Below are 14055 nucleotides of genomic sequence, written 5' to 3'. Positions count from 1 at the left end.
TTACATCTTTCCTCACAAAGTATTTGAGGTAGAAAGTTGAACTTTTTACAGATTATTTATTGGAATATGGGCTACAACTTAACACAGGGATTTTACAAAATTTTAGTTCAGTTATTAAAGATGATTTTTTTTCAATTGTAATGAAAATTCACAACATTTTTTGCAATTTTTTATTTATATATTCAAAAATATACAGTTTTTTGGAAAAGGGCTGTGTTAAATTATGCAGAAGGTACTGTGTAACATTTACTGAAAGTTTGAAACAAATATGTTTGGAAGATCCTTAGAAAACATGTAATTAGTATGAGAAAATAAAAGTTTTGGGAATCGAGCGACAAAGATTGGATTAACTTTTTAGTGCATTCCAGGTCCATAGGATGGATTATCTTCATCCTCTGAAAACTCCTCCTCCAGCTTCCTCTTGTTCCTCCCCCTGTTTACTCTTGCTTGTATTTCTAGACTCTTTACAGCCCTGTCTGCAGCCAGAAGGCGTTCCTTGTCTAAAGCGAGCATCGCTCGTTGTTGTGTTCGTAGATTTTGCTACCATTTTCTTCAGTTGCAGTTACTGCAACACTGCTCCAAAAGGTGGTCATGTATGAACACTTATCACATTTCAGTTGTATTTCACTAGCAAGTCCTACGTGCTTTATTATGGAGAGTTCCAGACCAACTTCACTACAATGAATACATCTTACACAGTTTGAAAAAATTCCTTTGAGAACCGACATATCAAATATTTCGTTCACATCCGATTCGCCCATAAAACATTCATAGTTTTCACTCATTGAACCAAGCTTCTTCTGTGAGGTATTTTCTTTCCCACTTTGACTGCTATGGGCAGGTGTACTTGAGAGGTTAGGTTCACTCACTTGGTTATCGTCTTTATTGTTTACAGTAATAACACATACCTTTGGCTTTCCAACATTTCTCCTTTTCTTAAAAGCCTTCAGAGGATTTCTAATAACTTTACTTTTACTCATTATTATACTTCAACAAAACAGAGACTCAAGAAACAGAATTAATTACGAATATTTTCGAGATAACGACAGAGTAAATAAACATGAAACAATCGACAATCACACCAGCGATATATATTGAACCATCACAGGTTAGCCACAACACATACTTTATCTCACATCACTAAAATGTACCTGATGAACACGGACGTTAATAATAACACCATTTGACAGCAGTTTAACAGCGCCACAGTGGTTCACGCCCATGTAGAACACATTTCAAAAAAAATTTAAAAATAGTTGTAGTCGTCGGAATTGAATAAATTATATATCTATTAAAAGGTAATAGTCTGCTGATTCAGAAAACGCAAAAAAGTAAAAATTGAACTTTTCATGATTTTGAGCCTTTCCGGAGTCCCTTAAGAAGGAAGCAATGGATCGCAGAAAATGGAGAGGCAAAGGACCTGCTAATATAGCAGATAACTGATGATGATGACTTACATTTTGACAGTTGCCATCTGTTCCACATCAAACATTCCCTACCACACAGCCTTGGTATCTGGGGCAAACATATTTGTTTGGATGCAGACTCTTTCCAGCAATACACCACCATTCTCACCTCAGCCTACACTGCAAATAATTACCCCACCAACCTAGTTCAAAAGCAAATTTCCTGGGCCATCATGTCCAATCCTGGTACTGCTGATTCCTCCAAAAAACAACTTCGGAGCATACCAATGGTGACCCAGTATTGTCCTGATCTGGAATGTATAATCAGCTACTTTGAGAGGACCATGACTTCCTAAAATCATGCCCTGAAATGAGATCCATTCTGTCTGAAATTTTGCCCACCACACACAGAATAGATTTTCGTTGCCCTCCCAATCTCTGCAAAATCCTTGTCAGGCTCTATGCTCCTGCACCCATCTCCCTTACCTATGGCTCCTACCCTTGTGGCCATTCCTGCTGCAAGACTTGCCCTATGCATCCTCCTACCACCACCTATAGCAGTCCTGTAACTGGCAACACATATATTATCAAATGCAGAGCCACCTATGAAATGACACGTCATATATCAGCTGTTATGTAAACACTGTTTGGCCTTTTACATCAGCATGACTAGTACCAAATTATAAATTAGGATGAAAGGGCATGGACAGATGGTGTAACCTGGCAACACGCAATATCCTGTTGCAGAGCATGCTGTACAACATGACAATTGTGACCTCGGTGCCTGTTTCACCACATACGCCTTCTGGATTCTTCCCTCAAACACTAGTTTCTCAGAACTCCGCAGATGGGAACTAGCAGTGCAACATGTCTTTGGTTCTGCCCTGCCCCCCCCCCCCCCCCCGCCATCTGGCCTTAATTTCTGTTAATTTCTCCCATCTCAGCATTTCTTTCACAGTAACTACACATTCCTTCATTCCATTTTAGTTTTCTAAATCTTTCATCGTCTTACCCATTTATTGTTCACCACCCGCCTCCCACCTCTGTTATGTACAGTGCACTTAACTCTTCACTCTTATTCACTCGTGCATGATGTTTCAGCAGTAACTTATGTCCTACATATTACCCTCTTCCACCTTTAAGCTCTCAGGTTTTCAAATCTTGTCGAATGCAGTCTCCAACAATCAGTCTTTCCTTATCCCATGTGGAAAGTCTGCCCTGACCTGCATTTCTGGGTGACTTTCCCAAAATCTACCCCTTTTCCTAGACTTCTCCAGTCCTTTTATTTCACCCTCTTCCTTCCCCTTCAACCTTTCTGCCTGAGGAGGGAGCCACTGGCTCCGAAAGCTTGTCTAATTACAATCTCCTTTTATGTTTGTGTTCTGCCACTGCTTGGTGAGTAGACTTTTTATATACTCAATTAAATTCTTTTGTCAAATAATTAAGTTTTCCAGGATCACTTGTAAATCTTTTTGTTGGTTACCAGTTTCAACAGATCTTTGTAGTCATCACTGTGTCTTGTAACATATTAACAGAAGTTCATGTCTTCACAAACTTGCAGTCCAGATAGTGGTGACACTTCATTTTACAATAAAAGGTAGAAAGGCGCATCAGCATGTAAAACATAAAATACTACAAATATAAAACATAAATCATGTTGTGCTGATGATCTAGTGCACTTGGATATTAACACATCATTATTTGTGTTTTATATTTGTGGTATCCTGGCCACCTCACTAATGACACAGCAGCTCCCTCTGCCGAAGTCTGTACGATTGACACCTGGCCATGCTTTGGATTGTCAGAATGGCGTTCCGCTCTCCCCACTGGGCATTGTGGGTTCAGTGAGTTTGTGATGGCTACAGGCATCACTCAGCAGAGTAAGGTGGCTATAGCAAGACAAAAGGCACTCAGGAAAGCTCTTTACTGTTCCATCAAGCTTAGACCACCTATAGGTGTGCACCCTTGTGATATGGCGCGGTCTGACTTTGACCCATGATATCCATGTTCCGTGGACTTGCAGAGTGTGGTTGCAATGAGTTTTCACTGTAATGACAACATGACTTTTTTCATCATGCCAATACATATTAATCAAACTGAAAACCCTTTTCTACTGCAGCACTTGTACCTGGTACACACAATGCAAAATTAACAATTTTCTCTATATTTTCCAAATATTGTAGTCCGTCTCTCTCCTAGAGGCACTTCCATCATTACCCTATCTTTGATATGCTTTTCTATTATGTTCTTAATGTGTCCAAACTCACTGATTAGTGAATTCTCATTGAAAGCAGACAGGCAAAAACTATAATCCTGAACATCAGTCCAGTGAGCAGATTGTTGCAATGAATCCAAGATCAATTCTGACTATCTCGATACTGACCTAAAATACACTTTTTATGTAATTCACAGAGTCATCAAAAATGTTGAAGTCATTTTCTATAATAATACCATCTTCCACAAGGCTTTTCAACATTTCATTAAGTGCTACAGTTATGAATCTGTTGACCTTTCTGGAAATCAGCATTTGTATAAAACTGTCAATCAAATTCAAAGTTTCAGTGAGAGGGAGATACTTTGGCTCTCAATTTGATTAATAGTAGCAGACAAACTTCTGACTGATCTGCTAAAAATCTCAACCAAAATGGGCAAGAGCTATTAGAGAAAGAATGAATACTGAAGATAGACACCAAAATGGAGAATAATCTGTATGGAAGGTAACAGACAAGACTTCTACATTGCCAGAAATGGATATAGCAAAATGGCCACTGGAGTTAGTATACAATGACATCATGTGTCCTACTATTCCCATATGTTATATGAGAAAGAGAGATGTCATTACATTTATAGAAAATTATATTCATTTTACAGCTGTTTATAAGATACATAATAAAGCTCCAATGCTAGAATATTTAAAACAGTATGAAGCAATGGCAACAGTTCATTTCAATTAGAGGATAAGTAGATTTCACTATGATGATGAAGGTGAATAGTTGTCCAATGAAATGAATAGCTCTTTTTAAAGAAAAGGGAATTCAATATTAATTTACTAAGGAATACACACAACAAAATGGAATACATGATAAATACATTACAAACCAAGCTCACTGCAAGCTTTTGAACAGTAAATTCAGAAAATCGTTTCAGCCAGAAGCAGTACTGACTGTTGTTTAGCTGATAACCAGAACACCATCGACTGGAAGTTCCAGCACCTTATGTGGTATGGTGAAATGCTGAAACTGCAGAAACTGGAAGTGTTTGGTTGTGTGGTATACTTATAGCTTCTTGGAGAACTGATTGCAAGAAAATTTGGTGCCAGAATAAAGATATGCTTAATGGTTCAATATTGCTTTGGTGCCCAGAAAAGAGATGCATCATTCTTGGAAGGGATGTCAAGTATGATTAAAATAATTTTGATCGTAATAATGAGACCCGCTTCTCTTGAAAAGAGACAGAAATGTTGTAATTATCATTGATGAAGACAAAATCGACTACCGAGATGATTTCATGTCAGCCAAAAATAACTGAAGGAGTTAAATCTCCTGAAGGCCATAGACTTGGGAAAGAGAGAGAAAATGCCCGCCATGGAGGAAAGACTATTCAGTGTTAGATCAACAATGTTCCTGAGAATTTCAGTGACATTTTCATCAGAACAGACAAAGGACACAGATTTCACACAGTAGTAGAAGAGGTTAATGAAATTAAGACCTGGACATTTGTGACCTATCTGAAAAAAAGAGGGCTATTGACACTTAGTGAGTTTTTAAATTGAAACATGATGATTTAAGTAACAGTAGTCATTAGAAAGCTAGGCTACTCATTCATGACTGTTCTCAAAGAAAAGGGTTCGAGTATAATGAAACATATGCTCCTGTAGCAAGACTGACAATTCTGAGGACATTATGTGCAGTTGAATTGCGAAAAACTGGTTACAAACTGTCTAAATGTAAAAAGTGCTTTCCTTTAAAAAAAATGTAGAAGATTAAATTTATATAATTTCCAGGTAGTAGTGAATGTAGAACCAGGTAGTGCAGGTAAGCTAAACAAAGCATTTTATGGTCTAAAGCAGGCCTCAAGATCTTAAAATTTCACATTTGACAAGTTTGTTAATGATCTAGGCTTTGTTTAAAGTATTGCTGATAGGTGATTGTACAGTTTTGCTGAACATTGATGACATCAACATTTTGGGAAATGACAGAACAAAAAGTGAAGAATTCAAATTAACATTAACAAGTAGATTTAAAATGAAAGATTTAGGAGACTGTTTTTGATAGTTAAAGTAGATAAAAGGGAGAATGGGATAGTTATGAGTCAGAAAATGTGATGCAGAGCTTCAGCATGAATGAATGTAAGCCTAACACACACATGTAACTGAATTACAAAGAAGTTGAGAATATGAAAATGAATGAGAAAGTGCATTGTAGAGAACTAGTAGGATGTTTGCTTTATGTGACTAAAGCATGACTTGATTTACACTTTGCCATTAATTATTTCAGTCATTATCAGAGTGATTCAAAGGAAGCATATAGGAAAGGTTTAAATAGAATACTATTAGCACAAAAGACACATTATATCATAGATTACAGGGCTACTATAGATGATTCATTCATTTTCAAAGTTCTATATTTTTCAATGTATAACATACACAAATATGACTGATTTATGAATATAACTACAAACTCACGAACTTAGCATTGTGTACACCTCTTGGTATTATGAATGAGGTGCGTTGACAAAATGATGACAAAGCAAGGAAAGAGTTTCGCCCCAAACTGATACTCAGTGATGAAGCTACCTTCCATTTATCTGGAAAGGTTAATCATCACAATGTGAGAGTAAGGGCCTCTGAAAATACATATGAAATTGTGGTATATTCACTTAAAATTAATGTTTTCTGTGCAATGTCACAGATGAAGGTGTGGCGGTGAATTTTTTTTCTTCTGCAGGAGGGCTGTGACAAATGTCTCCTACCTTGATGAGTTGAAGTTGTGGCAGTCTTCCCAACTGACTGTTGATGCCGAGAATTTCATCTTCCACCAAGACACCCCTCATTGGAGCATTGATGTCTGTCACTCTCTAAATGGCGAACTTCCCCAATGCTGGGTTGGGCATGGTGGCGAAGATGGTGTGACTGCTTCCTTGGCCCCAGGTTGCCTGATCTAACACATTGTGACTTTTTACTTTTGGTACATTAAGGACCATATTTACATACCCCCATTGCCAGGAACACTGGAATAGTTCAAAGAACACATCAATACTGCTGTGCTCACTGTAGGATGTTGCTATATAAAGTATAGAATAAACTTGATCACAGCTTCGACAGGCATTGTGTGGTGGCCAGAGGAGCAATCATACAATATCTGTATAGTGTAAATTGCAAATCTGGTGAGTTCACATTTCTATTCATGCATCAGTCAAATTTGTATATGTAATACTTTGGAAAATATAGAACTTTAAAAATGAAGAATAATTTTATTTATAGTAGACCTGTACATTATAAAAATGAAAGCAACGATGAAGCTGTGGTAGCTTATGGTGATTGGGCCAATAGGTCAATCATAAAATCAACTTCTGGTTATAATACCAAATTATTTGGTAACATTGTAAGATGGGCACTAGAAAAACAAAGTACTGTAGCATTATCTTCTACAGAAGTAGAATTTCTGTACCTTGTAGCTTGAGTTGTAGAATATTTATAATTTATGAATACAGTCAGTTCTGTATGGCTCCTTTTTGTAAATGGGAGTAAACATAAGTATGAGTCTGTTACAGATTCAAGTTTAAAAATTACAAGACATCAAGCACATTTCTATAGATTGTTGCCCAAATGCGGTAGAGTGAGGGAATAATAGTTCCACATTATGCCATAGTACAGAATCTTTGATTTTGTACTGCATCATACACATACACCTATTACTGATTGTTTATTATGTCTGTTTCTTGTTTTTGAGTGGGGATAAATTAATTGGAATTAAGTTTCCTTGCTCTGTGTATTTGCTGTTTGCAATCACACTCTGTTAGCCAATCATCTCTCATCAAATGCCCCAGCTTTTTGTTGATAAGAATGTATTTATACTTCCTGTCAGTGACTGCATTATTTCTCATTGGCCATAATTTATCCGCCAACATCACTCCATTTTCCTCCTCTTAGTTATTGGAAACAGGCCATTATAGGTACAGAAATCAGTTTATATTTATGAAACATATACAACAGAAATAGAGACAATAAAGCAGAATAAGGTCTCTGTTGGATGAGATAAAATTCCTCCATTATATTAAGAAGATGCAAACACACACAAATTTTTGCTCTGGTTAACCTGTTCAATGAAAGTTTAAGTGAAGGTGCGTTTCAATCTGAAGTAAAGTTTACAATAGTCAAGACACTGCTTAAAAAAGATAGTAACAACAAAGCCAAAAACTAATGGCCCATTATTTTCATCTCAAGTAAAAGTATTAGAAAAAAATTATTGCACTGATCTTAGAAAACTTTCTTTTCAAACAGCAAGTGCTGTAAGAAATGCAAAATGATTTTAGGAAAAGCTACTCAGCATCACCTGCCATATACAATCCAGAGCATACAATGTTAATGAAATTAGATGAGAGGGAAAGGACAGCATGTTTTTCCTGGATCTATCGTGTGCATTTGACAAAGTATCTTACGACCTGCTGCTTGATAAAATGAAAACTTGTGGTATCAGAGGAATAGCTAAAAGACTGTTACAATCATACCTACAAGCCAGATATGAGATTGAACAAGTCACATACAGAGTGGCAGGTTCAGTTGAGCTGTAACAAAGTGTAGTGTGCATTAAGGGTCAGTTCTGTGGCCTCTATTCTTAATATCAGATGTTAATGATATACCATAGTGCCCAACAACAAAGTACTTAACCATGCAGATGACACAACAGTTATTAACTGTGCACCCAGCAATAATAATCTGGTCCTGAATTACTCTGGTTTCTTACTTGGCATTAAATATAACTGATTAAGCTTAATGGACTCCCACATACACCAACAACGTGACAGTGTGCAACATGATGTTGTGTCAATGATGGAATAGAAATGAAACTGGGTGATACAACTGTCTTCCTTTGAGTAACATTAAACAGGTATCTCTCTTGGGAACAAGTCTTCAAATAATTTAACAATAAAAGCAGTACAGTAGTCTAAATAAAGATTTACACATTTATAACACTTGTAGACAAGCGATTATCATCTGGAAACACACAACTCAGAATGTGGAGACAACAGCCCCTATTACACGGGAAACAGATTTTACAACACATATAAAGAGAATTTAAAAAGCTCAAGCAGAAGCTGCTTTGAAACGGAACTGCAGGAGTTTCTTACCAATAAATGTTTTTCTAGTATTAAGGAATTCCCTTCAGAGGAGTAAAAGACTTTCATTTGTACCAATAGTATATGTAAGTACCAGTAATCAAAATACATAACTTTTTTATTGTTTGTAAAGGTAAAAATATGATGAAAAGTGTAAAATACGTCCACATTAAAAAACAAATCCTGTGTTACTGTACGGAAAATATATAAATACATTACAGATATTCTGCTAATATGTAGGTAAATTATTCTTCAACTGTATCTCTAAAGAAAAACCGCTGTAGAATCGTGTCACAAAAGTAGATAATGGAACAACAGAAATTTTACAAGATACTTAAATTTAATAAGTTTTTCGTGTGTGTAATGCATGACAACATTATAAGGTATATTTCACTGACTGCACTTTGAACTTACTTATGAACTGAATCGGTGTATCCAGGAACTTTGAATAGAAGTGTTAGTCTGGTAAGAAGAGCACATAAAACATCAGCTGCAGCATCAGCATCACCTTGAAGCACGAGGGCCGAGAAAAACTTGTCTAACAGAAGTGGCACAATCTGACTGCAGGTTATAACAAGAGACTGTGTTGCCAGTTCTCCAAGCAGATCGATGTATGCACCTAACCTTTTGATACAGAAATAAAACTTTATTTCATAATGGCAGAATTATGTAATTAATTTGATAATGGATGACTACATGCTGCATGTTACAGGCTAATCATTATAATTAACTTATCACATTATGGAAAAATAAGGTAAATATAAAGTTTTATTACTTATCTGCCATGTGAAAATCTTAATTTGAACATAACATAAAGACAAGATGTAAATAAAAATGATCAGAGGTAAGAACTCTTTATTCTCTGTATTGTTATGTGTATCTTATGTAACTCTCATCAGTCAGGAGAGTGATTTGTTTATTAACAAGAACATAGTATATTAACATTATGAACATGACAGAAAACTTATCTTCTATTACCATTCCAAGGAAAACCAGCATCTGCCACAATGAAGCATTACGTAAGGGTTTTATCATATTTTGTTGAGGTATGTGCAATGGTGATTTGATTTTTTTAGGTCTTTCACTGAGGATGAAACACAGATTTCTGCCTCAGTCAAGCTTCATCACCACATCAATATTCTGTAAGTGCACATTTTGTTTATTAACTGACTGTATGTAATTGTACAAACTGCATTCCAAAAACTGAGCAATACATCATCATTTCCAGTACCACTACCTACATCATTTGACAGGAACATTTATGGATGAACGAACTATTTCAGAATTAAAATTCACTTTCAATGAAATATAAAGACTTTGGCTGACTGAACAAATGGTACAAGTGTGCCATATGATGCATGCTCCAACTCATAGGACAATCAAAAGCAAACTCTGAAATTCCAATTGAATTCACCCTGCGTTACAGGGATGACATAAATATGGTGTATCTCATGCATAGCATACAGTAGTTATAATTAAACTGATGGTGTTCCTAGTGATGTAGTGTGGGCTGTATACATCACAGGGTGCTGAAACATCGTAGGTACGTTCATTAATTGGTGCGCTTGTGGAGTATACTGAAAAAATAACAGTTCCACTTTCCGTCTCTAGGTGAAAATATGATGCTGTAAGCAGTCACAGTGTGAAATGTTTCCTGTTTTGACATTAGCATGCTGTTTGTGACTTGGCAAAGAATATTGACTTCTTCTGTAAGGACTGTTGGTGTCTGGGGTTAAGAAGGTTGAAGTTTTTTGCATGAAATGTGATGGCTATTGAGAAGAAAGAGCATGCACAGCTAGTAAAGCTGTTTTATCAGAATGGCAGCAATAGCAGTGCTACACTGTGGGAATATCACTGACAGAAACAGCTGCGAAGAGGCATCACATCTATAAACGAGCTAAAGAATATGATAAAGAAGTTTGAAGAAACAGGTGGAATTACGTGGTGCAGCAGAGAGAGGGAGGCAGTCCATTCCCATGGCATCTGATGATAAACTTTCTGTAGCTGTAGCTGACTGTGCAGCACGTCTCAAACTCTGCAGCCACTGCTCAAGCTATGCCAAGGGAATTGTCTGTCCCCTGATCAACAGTTTCAAATATTTTATGGCACATTTTACATAGGTACCCTTACAAGAATCAGAATGTGCACCAACGAAGCTCGAAGATAGGATACATCATCACTTTGCCCTTCGTTTTTTGGCACACTGTAGCACTCGGAACATTATCAGTTTAATAATAACCAACCGGCACATAGGCGGTCTTTGCAGAGCTTTCCTCTGGAGACTGATTTTTGAATATTTCTGAAAATGTTCTCATTATTATTCTTGTTATGTCTTGCAACATTTTTTATGAGTGACTTTCTTCACCAGCATCTGAACTTTTGCTTCTTGGACAATATGATCCATATTTATAACTGCATTAAACTGTATAGGAAAGAAGTGCTTTAATGCCACTGTGCTCCTTATGTTTATTTTGGAAACAAGTAATTTTATAATTATCTTGCACATTTTGTATGGTTTTTCATCTGGGGTTTTGTTGTACAAATTGCAAATGGACTTTCCAGTGACACTTGTACTACAGAGACAGGTCTAGCAACAACCTCATTATCTTACCGATACTGGTGTATTTAACACTGCGACTTAATAGACTATTTTTGATGACACTTATTTGCTTAACGTAACAACATCGGCCAAGTCACAGGCCAAGAATGTGGGCATCTCTACTGGTTGCTGATAATTAGCCATGTGCTACTTAGCTTTGTTTAAAATTCATTTAACACATCAATATATGAAAAGGTGGAAGGGGTGGGGGCAGGCAGCTAAATGCTACAGTGTGAATGCAAAGAGAAACACTATAAAGGTTAGCCAATAGTGACTTTCTAATAGCTAACCCAACATGTACATTAAGGGCAGCAGATAAATTATATTGCATGACAAGAAAAACTGAAGCACCCAGAAGTGAAGGAGGAGGAAACAAAATGAAACTTCATAGATTGAAAAAATATGTCAAGTTATTTCTGTTATTACAAAACTGAGGCAAGCTGGCCCACAACTGTTGTAAATGGTCATTGATATTCTGGATACTGGCAATGGGATGAGTTGATGTTGAAACTGGTCGAACACATGTTCTATATGGGACAGATCTGGGAACCTTGCAGGTCACAGGAATACTCCAACATCATGCAGACAGTTCACAGAAACATGTGCCATATGTGGACAAGCACTGTTCTGTTGAAAAATGGTACCACAACACTGCCATGTGAGAGCTAACACATGATGATGTAGGATGTCCTTGATGTACCATTGTGATGTCAGAATTTCCTCAAACACTACCAACCAGGACCTGAAAACATACCCAACAGGTCCCTAATCATGACACTAAGAGTACCACCACTGTGCATCTCCAAAACTTTGGAAGAATGGGACTTCTGCCCAGGTTGCCACCACGCTCGTCAGCAATTGTAATCCATAGTAATGCAGAACTGTGGTTCATTGCTAAACATAAGTGTGACACCATTCATCAGCAGCCCATGCTTCCCTGTCACAAAACCACCCCAAATGCAACTGTTTATGTTGTGGTCTTAATGGCACTCCACACATAGGAATGTAATTCCCTAGCCATTCCGCTCTCAGTCAACAACCAATGGTGTAGGATGACACAGAATGTTGCAGGGACTCTCATACTTGTTCTCGGATGTGAGATAAAGATGTGATGAGCTATTCTTGGTGCACAATATGGCGATTCTCCATTGTGGTGGTCACACAGGGTCAACTGGAATGCTTACGACGAGTATGCCTGCCCTCATGTTTTCTTGCAATGCAACATTAGGTCACTGTTACATCTGAATGCTCCACAAATCTGGATATTGCACGATTCAACCCACTGGCCAAATGGAAACTAAAATGAAGCCCTTTTGAGACTCTGTCAGGTGCTGATAACAGTGTTTCACCTGAGTACAGGGCATCTCTGTTTTCTTTTCAAAATCTAATGTTGCCCACACCTCTAATATAGCATACCAGGCCTGGTAGCTCTGATGGCCATTCTGCCTGTCATGGAGAACTGAGACGCTAAATCATTTTCACACCTGCCGATAATGTGTACACGTACGAAGTAACACTGGCATTAGACAATTTCTTATGGGTGCTTCACTTCTTTTGGTCAGGCAATGTACATAATAATCATTCTTGAGAAAGATAGAAATTGTTTCAGCTGAAAGTTTGCAGATTATTCACCACGTAACATGGATGGAATCTTTGAATAATTTATAGAAAGGCAAAACCACGAGTAAGATTAGTGTTAGGAAGGAAAGATGTTAACAAAACATTTACACATGTCATGACAACTGTCAATCTGTGCCAGACCTGGACACAAAGCTAGGTTTCCTGGTTACCATGAGCACTTGCCTTAACCATTAGACTATATGAGTGTGCCTCAAGGCCTGAATCCCACTTTACTGTCACTGATGGTCCCATTCACAATTTCTAAAAACCACTATGTAGAAGTCATACGACTGGGAGAATGGATTTGGTGGAGGAATTGCAAGGCCAACATATCATATCATTTCATTTCATCATTGATACATCTGGTGCATTTAAACCATTTTAACAACATATTTTTGTGTAAAAAAATTACAGAAATGGTATGACACCTTGAGAGCATGACAGGAATGGATTTAAAATGCAGATTGATTAGGCAGTTCTGAAATACTCTGTACAATTATGGAGAAGAGTTTCTAAATTACGTTCTACATCACAGTGGTTTCCTCGTTAACCACATCTTTGACAAACAAGAAAAATGTAAAATATAAATCCATGCATAACATGCCCAAAAATTAAAAGTTATGTGTAAAATTGTATTGTACTGCAATAAACTAAAGTGGATATGCTAAATGAAAATGTACCTTCCAGGGAGTTGACCTTTCTGGCTCTGTTGTCTTAAGAGATAACTAAAGGTAGATCGGAAAGCTGCAGATCGTACATCAACCACAAGACTTGCCCAGCAACTATTACTGCTCTGTTCTGTGGGCAATACAGCAGGTACCTGATGCAGTAACAAGCTTGCAGCAAGAACTGGCAGATCCAACAGGCTGTGCAGAAGCTGTAACAGTTAGGTATCATAATAACCAGAGGTGTCATGAAATACAAGCAATGCTTAGACTGTCTGCACCAAATATGAGTAGCTGAGGTAATTATATAAATACATAGTATAAAAGTGGATGTACATATGAACGTGTGTGTGTGTGTGTGTGTGTGTGTGTGTGTGTGTGTATGTAATGTCCACATCTACTCCTAAACCACTGGAGGGATTTCAAC

The 14055-nt window shown here is 37.2% G+C and overlaps 1 protein-coding gene across 4 annotated transcripts in view; it reads right to left on the bottom strand.

Annotated features, from left to right (window-relative positions):
* The window catches only part of LOC124788313 (AP-5 complex subunit zeta-1-like), a 158491-nt gene that overhangs the window by 38148 nt on the left and 106288 nt on the right, over positions 1 to 14055 (bottom strand). For 3 of the 4 annotated variants that reach the window (XM_047255548.1, XM_047255549.1, XM_047255550.1), the window contains 2 exons: positions 13644 to 13840; positions 9159 to 9368 (listed from right to left, as the gene is read on the bottom strand). In XM_047255548.1, coding sequence (XP_047111504.1) covers positions 9159 to 9368; positions 13644 to 13840 — 407 coding nt within the window. The remainder of the gene's footprint in view (positions 1 to 9158; positions 9369 to 13643; positions 13841 to 14055) is intronic. The other variant, XM_047255551.1, reaches the window with a different exon arrangement.

Source organism: Schistocerca piceifrons, chromosome 3, assembly GCF_021461385.2.
Source record: "Schistocerca piceifrons isolate TAMUIC-IGC-003096 chromosome 3, iqSchPice1.1, whole genome shotgun sequence".
NCBI lineage: Eukaryota > Metazoa > Arthropoda > Insecta > Orthoptera > Acrididae > Schistocerca > Schistocerca piceifrons.
This window is presented reverse-complemented; position numbering and strand designations above follow the sequence as displayed.